General features: G+C 44.9%; 1 protein-coding gene across 1 annotated transcript in view; it reads left to right on the forward strand.

Annotated features, from left to right (window-relative positions):
- Window positions 1-7,398, forward strand: part of MPPED1 (metallophosphoesterase domain containing 1) — a 59,135-nt gene that overhangs the window by 20,234 nt on the left and 31,503 nt on the right. The window contains exon 2 of the mRNA XM_066589406.1: window positions 1,859-2,040. Within this exon, the coding sequence (XP_066445503.1) occupies window positions 1,859-2,040 (182 nt within the window). The remainder of the gene's footprint in view (window positions 1-1,858; window positions 2,041-7,398) is intronic.

The raw sequence follows: 7,398 nt of genomic DNA on the forward strand, positions 1-7,398 counted from the left end.
ATCCAAAAGGATACATCTTTTACGTAGGTCTTAGATAAGACACCTCAACTCTTCTGCAACCTTCTGGACACTTCCCTCTCTTCCTCTGGCCTGAGATGAACTTTGTCCTGCCCTCAGTTTTGCATTCGGGAGCGCCCATTATATATCCACCCTATGGGGTTTCTGCTCACTAACTACGGGTTGCAACTCGCAGTTATGAATCCTGCACTGAGCAGGGGGTTGGACCAGATGACCTTGGAGGTCCCTTCCAACTCTACCATTCTAGGATTCTATGGTACGCTGGTGTCCCTGTTTCTTTGCACAGCATGGGAGTATCCATCATTTTTTTCAGGTCTCTGTGTCCCACTCTTTTCTTCTCTTTGTCTGCGCAGACCTTTTCCACACATGTTGCCTTGGTGTTGGGAAGGACAATGAGTGAGACCCCCTCTCTTCCTATCTTCTCAAGCCCTGGTACCTTAATTTTTACTGAGGCCCATGTTCTCTCCAACTATCAGGTCTCTGGTTGCTCGGCCCTCTCTTCTCCCCCATCATGGAGATACGGCCACACTCACAACTTGCACTGGACTCCAGTCCTTTAAACGCCCTCCTGGCCTTTAACTGCCGGGCTTCATTGTTGGCCTCTACCACTTCATCTAACTCATTTTCTTTTCTGTGTCACATTCGTTAGTGGAAGCTGGCGTGGCTTAGCGGCAGTGACGTTGGATTGACAGAGCGACCACTGTGTGTGGAGGAGTGGACATGCGCCTCCACCTCCTTAGAGATATAAGCCAAATGAGAATACTCATGTACATAGAGCTGTTTCAGGGTTTTTGCCCTTCATCAGTGTGAAGCAGGGTTCTGGTTCGCCAAGTTATAGGCCGTTAATGTAGGTCAAGGGGGTAAATGTAGAGAGCATCGCAGGAGAGAGCACCACACGGTTGTGCAAAGAGTAAGATTACACCCCTGGACTCTCATCTTTAATCATGTTGCTAGGCCTGTTAAAAGGTCAGATATTGATTGATTGATATTGATTGCCAGTAGGGGGTGCTTTGGATAATTACATATATTGTATGCATCACTTATTTACATAGCTTTCTCCCAGGGAGCTTTGCATGTCTTGCAAGACTCCACACACCCTTGTAGTGCTCTCCACAAGGAGAAACATTACCCCCAGACTCACATTGAGGTGATCTGAGAGACTGCTTGCTTGAGATGATGCTCTTGGGCAGTAGGTAATCTGTTTCTACTGCTGATCCCCCTTTCCTCTCATAATATTTACTCAGTATTCAGTCATCAATGCTGGGTCCAAATCTCCATTTTTTTTCTTACATAAGCATTTTATTTAGAACTATATGGGGGTATTATTTGAGTAGTATTATATGACACAATATGGCGGTAGAATTTGAACTCTACAAATCTGGCCTTCCATACCTTTTCTCTTGGCTTGAGGTATCCCGAGATGAGTGGCAAGAGATGACCAAGAAAATGTGGGCACAACATGGCACTGTTTTAGGCATTTTATGGCTTTATATATTGGGCATTGCTTGGCAGAATTTTAACACTATGTGCTGGTTTAATGTTGGCACCGTTTGGCACTTTTATTTAGGTACTTCATCACACAATCAGACTTTTTGTTTATCTGCCTATAAATAAATGGAAGAGGGGCAGACATGGAGTGCTTTGCTATGGAGTGCCCAAAACCCATGATCCACAGTAGCATTTTCTCCAGGTACAGTCAGGATCAGAGACATCGTACAATCGCTTTCATGTTATTACTTGTCCGTTTTGACTCAGCACGTTTCTAAGACTATGCATTGTGAATATATGCATTGTACTTTACCATATATCACACTATACTATATATTGTATATTCCTCCAGGGTAGATCCCGTACCCCATGATGCTCCAAAACCACCTGGCTATACCCGATTTGTTTGCATTTCCGATACCCATTCAAGGACCGATCTCCTCCAAATGCCATATGGAGATGTCTTAATCCATGCTGGAGATTTTACAGAGCTTGGACTACCAAGTGAAGTGAAGAAGTTTAATGATTGGCTTGGTAAGTAATAAAAAGTCTAGGATGTTATAAATTGCACTTGATCATATGTTTATGCTAAATATAGTAGATACAAAGTTAAGAGTAGGCTAAGAAAAAACTACATCCACAGAAGACAAGTGCAGCGTCTGAGGAGCGGGCCCACAGCCGAGGAGATGGCAGGGTTGATACGGGCCTTGTCACGGGGCAGTACAATCTCCTCCCCTGGGGGTAGCTCGGGACCCATCCAAGTTACTGCTGGGGAAGGTCATAGGGAAAATGTAACCGGAGGTGACCTGCAATATTCTTGTCACTCGTGACGCCACCGTTCCGTCCTCTGCGATGAATCTCAGTGAAGTAAAAAAATTAGTCCATACATAGGGATACTTTCTGGACAGACCAAAAATGGTTGGTAATGTCCGTTTACTGGAACTTCAGCAAAGGTTCAACAAATAACAGTAGATTGGCACAAATTTCACTTCTAGAAGGTGGTGTGACAGGGAGGACTTCTCTGGGGAATCCGGACAATCCACAGTCCCAGTTATCTGTGTGATCCTGCTCCTGGCGACTCTCTTTCTCTTTCCAACACTCTACTGGTCAACACTCACACTTCTGGTGCTCTTCTCTCTCTTCTTCAGTGCATAGTGGTAGCACCGACACATCCTGGGTAGGGTAGGCCCAGGCCAAGCAGAAGGGTATCACTTAGCTTTTTCCATTCTCCACACACAGACCGATCAATGAGAGTCTGCAAACTCAGACTAAAACAAATTCTCTCTCAGACTTAGACTGACATGTACTCCTCCCTCTAGCATCCTTGCAAATACATATATATATGACACAATCACATGACACACAACAAGATATATTTCCCAGACATAACCCAGACATTAACTCATTCAGTGCTGTAGAGGTGCAATACACATACCAAATGCATACTACAATTAAGACACTGACAAGACAATTGCACAAGACGGACATATAACATTATGGAGGGGCCCCACTAGTTCTGGGCCACTACACAAGGGTCACCTTGGGTAATTCAAAATGTTTTCCCAGTCTGGCTGATTCAAGCCAGCACATTGAGTACAGGATAAGTAGGGTATGATTATCGTATACTTCACATTCCTTATAGGGGAAAAGAAAGGGGTGGCACTCATACATGACATCTGAGAAGAGGAGAGCCAAGTGCAAGTCAACACCATTCATGGGAAAGGTGAATGAGATTTTAACTGGAATTGCCCCCCTCCCTTCCAGGCCATATAATAGTCATTGGGGCTACTTCTATGGTAGATATGGGCCTGGCCATGTTTAACAATATGGGTCCTTAAACTGATTAAGTACATTAAAGCTATTGATGGGCTATCCTTACAATAGATCATCAATAGCAGAACGGCAGTAATTTGCCCCCGGGAAATCAGGTGTTCCCCCAGTTGTTTAGCTGCAGGAAGCAGACAGCTCTGTAAATTGCGCAGTGGACTGGGTAGGTATTGCAGGCTGAGTCCAATTTACTTCAACAGAATTCAGCCTGCAGTATCATTTCCGGCGCGATGTACGGAGCTGTCTGCCTTCTGCAGCAAAACAGTTCTGAGCACAAAAACATCGGCTCAGGGGAACAACTGATTGCTGGGGATTCAAAGTGGTAGACTCCCACCGATCTGCTTTTGATGACCTATTCCGAAAATAGCTAATCAATAGAAGTCCTTTAAGTTCTTTGGCAATTACTACAGAACGTTTTACTTGAGCTACCCATCTACAGATTCCAAAAATGAGTAGCAGCTGTGTTTGTCCACATGTGCAATGTATGTACTGACAGTGTGACAACTTTTTCTATTTAAGAATGCCGAATACGGCTCCTCTATTTACAATCATGTACATTTTGGGGGCAGTTTTGTAGAAATAAGAGCATGATGTTACAAAGTTGTAAAGAAAATCTGATCAAAAAGTTTCAAAAAGTTTTTATGATCTTCTTCCATAATTTCAATTTTTACAGAAAAATTTGAGATTTGGTGGGATCTTCTGGGAGGTCCCCTGTTTGGTGGCAATTGTTTTGTCACAAGGAGCGTACTTAGAAGGAGTTGTCAGAGTTGAATGACACTTTCTATGTGTGATTGTAAGGCCGCTTTCACACAGGCGACAAAATCGCGCAATTTTCTTGCGATGCAACAGCACTACAAATCGCATGTATGTGAAGCCCGTGCTTTCCAATGGGTTCCTTCACATTAGCGATGTTTTGCAGGCTGCTACATTGCAAGAAAAAAATTGTGGCATGCTGAATATTGCCGCAATTGATGCTGTTTTGCAGCCCATGTTTCTCTATGGAGCCTTCCTTTGTGTTGCATTGCACGAAATTGCAGTTTTCATGCAGTGCAGTGCAACTTTAACAGTAGTAGGGCCTACTGTTTCCCCTAATATAAGCCCTAGCTGCATTAAAAAAAAAAAAGCAAAAAACAGTACATTACCTAACAGGCGCTGTCTGCTGCGCCGCACTTCTTCTCACGAAGCTCTGGTACACTTGTTTTGGCTGTGATTGGTTCATTATGCACTACATTGATTGGCTAAGCTGCGGTGCTTGAGAACCAATCAGAGCCAACGCTTTCTGGAAGCGGGATTTATGAACCCCCTGACCAGGAAGCAGCGGCTGAAGACTGCAAACAAGTGTGCTGGAACTTCGGGAGGAGCATTGCGACGGAGTGGGCAGCACCTGTTAGGTGATGTATTGTTTTTTTGTTTTTTTTTAAATGCGCCCAGGGCATTATTTTCAAGCCCCCCCCCCCTGAAAATCCTAGCAAAAGATGGAGGCTCTAGTAGCCTGTTGTACCACCTCTAGCTTGTATATAAGATGTAGTACGGTGGGCATGGAGGCTCTAATACCCTGTTGGGTCACCTCCGCTTGGATGCAACATGTGATATGGGCATGAATGGAGGCTCTAGTAATCTGTTTGACCGCATCTAGCTTGGATGCAAGATGTGATACGGGCGGGCGTGGAGGCTCTAGTATCCTGTTGTACCACCTCTAAGTTATATACAGGATGTGATACAGGCAGTATGGAGACTCTAGTACCCTGTTGGGCTGCCTCTATTGGCGATCAGGCAGTCATGGAAGTCTGACAATATTGTGGGGGCTTCCTGTGATACCTTTGCTGTCTGCAGTCAAGCATTATCCTGCTGCCTCTTGGAAGCTGCCATGAGAGGAACACATGTGGTTGCAGGATGTCTTGAACATATCACTGAGCTGTCATTGTCCCTCGTACCACTACTAGTGGTGACCAACTGTCGGATACGATGCTCCCCCAGACCATCACACCAGTGGGTGGGCAGTGTGTCGCTTCACAATAAAGGCAGGATTGAGGCGCTCACCCCGAGGTCTCCAGGCAAGAATGTGACTGTCGTCAGTGCCCAAACTAAACTTGGATTCATTACTGAAGTCACCCCGGTTCCACTTCGTAGCGTCCAGTTTCATCTTTCACGACACCACTGCAAAAGGAGGCGATGGTGGGTGGGTGTCAAAGGCCGTACATGTAATGGGTGCCATGAAACCAAATGTCCTTCAACGAAGCATCTGGAAATGGTTCTGGCAGACACAGAGGTATAATGATGGTCCCACCTGTCTCTGGATGGCAGACAACGAAACAGCTGGAGCTGCTCATGGTTGTCAGACAATACTCTATAGTGGTGATCTGTCGAGGGCGTCCTAAGCCCTGTCGCCTTGTGTGCGTACCCTCACGCATCCACTGGTCCCAACACCACCTAAGTCTGATCAGAACGGCAATTCGTCAATTCGGCCATCCAGCTTTTCACATCCCAATAATACGCCCCCTCTCAAACTCTGTTAACTGGGCAAAATCACTTTTGTATCGTAGAGGCATCTAGTGGTCAAAAAGATCCACACAAGTGGCAAAGAGGTCACCACACAAGGAGCCTCCGAGAGCCTTTTATAGGCCAAGGGGAGGGGGGGGGGGCACTTTTAGGGCCTCCGGTGACAAGACTGTTCATCTAATCATCCCACAACTCTCATCATATGTATATCTGCCTGAGGTGGTACTGCATGCAGAGTTTTTTTTAGCAAAATGATAAGGTGCTTGATTTTTTTTTACAAATAGTTTTTCTTTAAAAAACTGGATCCAAATCTGTTAAAACAATAAAACCCTCAATGCACCTGTACTATATATTGTAGTTCCGAGTAGTAGAGATCTGTAATACAACTGTTCTGCTCCAATGTATGCCATGTTGCAGCCTACGTGCTACAGTTGCTATATTGCTCCTAAGGGAGGATACAGTAGCATATGGTGGAACATGGATTGCTGCAGTATGGGTTGGTCTTATGCCACTCTATAGGGTGCACACACCATTGCTTGAGCATACAGTAAGGGAAAAAAATGTGCTCTTCTAAAAATTTCTACCCAGGGATTTCTAAAAAAATCTGTAATTATTAGGGAAGATATATTTTTGTATGAATCATACACTTCCTGACAAATACTACAGCCAACATCTCTCCAAGTAGAAGTAAAGTATGCTAATATAGTGGGCTGAAGAAATAGGGGCTGGCGGCACAAACTCCCAGAGCCAATATGGGCCAACAGTCTCACCCATTTCTTTACCTTCTTACACTGGAGCCTTCTCTTCCTCCTTTACCGGCATGGGTGCTGTATGCAGCTCCAGCTTGGGTTCTGGCCATACCGATTCAGTTGGTGGCCAGGTAGGGAAATATTCTCAACTACTCAGAATACAGTGGAGGGTTCTGGGAAAGGCCAGAAGTGAGACCATTTCAACAACAGTAGAACAGGATTTATTTGGAACAATGGTAACAGTTGAGTCCGTTGCTCTTCTTCCATTTGTAGGGGTTGATTTAACAAGGACTGAAGCAGAGGAGTCAGTTCACTAACTGTACTTGTTACAACAAAGTCCTACTTCTTCACAGAGAGCTCACCTCCTCAAATGCAGGAGGGACTTCTTTCAGCTGTGCTCACTTCTCTCTCTCTACTTCCTGTCTGCTTCATGCTTAAACTTGCTCCTCCGTTCCGGCCCTCTCTTGAAGGTACAACTACCAAGCAGGTACTAGGTAGCTTTGTGGCCCAAGTTTTACCTTTTGGCTTTGACCCATGTCAATTAAATCACGTCAACACACTATTTTTGAAGGACAGGGGAAATTGACCATAGGCTCTACAGGAAGAAAACCTGTTAGGCCAGTTCAATGGGGCTGTATTTGGGTTGATGCAAAATGGGGCATTTGCTACAGACCCCATGAGGATGGGGCAGACACAGACGAGGAGAGGAATAGACAGATAATAGGTCCAGTACTACAACCTAACACACTTTCTATAATATCTTCCTAGGCCCTACCTATCAACAATATGTCTATATAGAACATAACATTTTGATCAC

This window comes from Eleutherodactylus coqui, chromosome 2 (genome assembly GCF_035609145.1).
Source record: "Eleutherodactylus coqui strain aEleCoq1 chromosome 2, aEleCoq1.hap1, whole genome shotgun sequence".
NCBI lineage: Eukaryota > Metazoa > Chordata > Amphibia > Anura > Eleutherodactylidae > Eleutherodactylus > Eleutherodactylus coqui.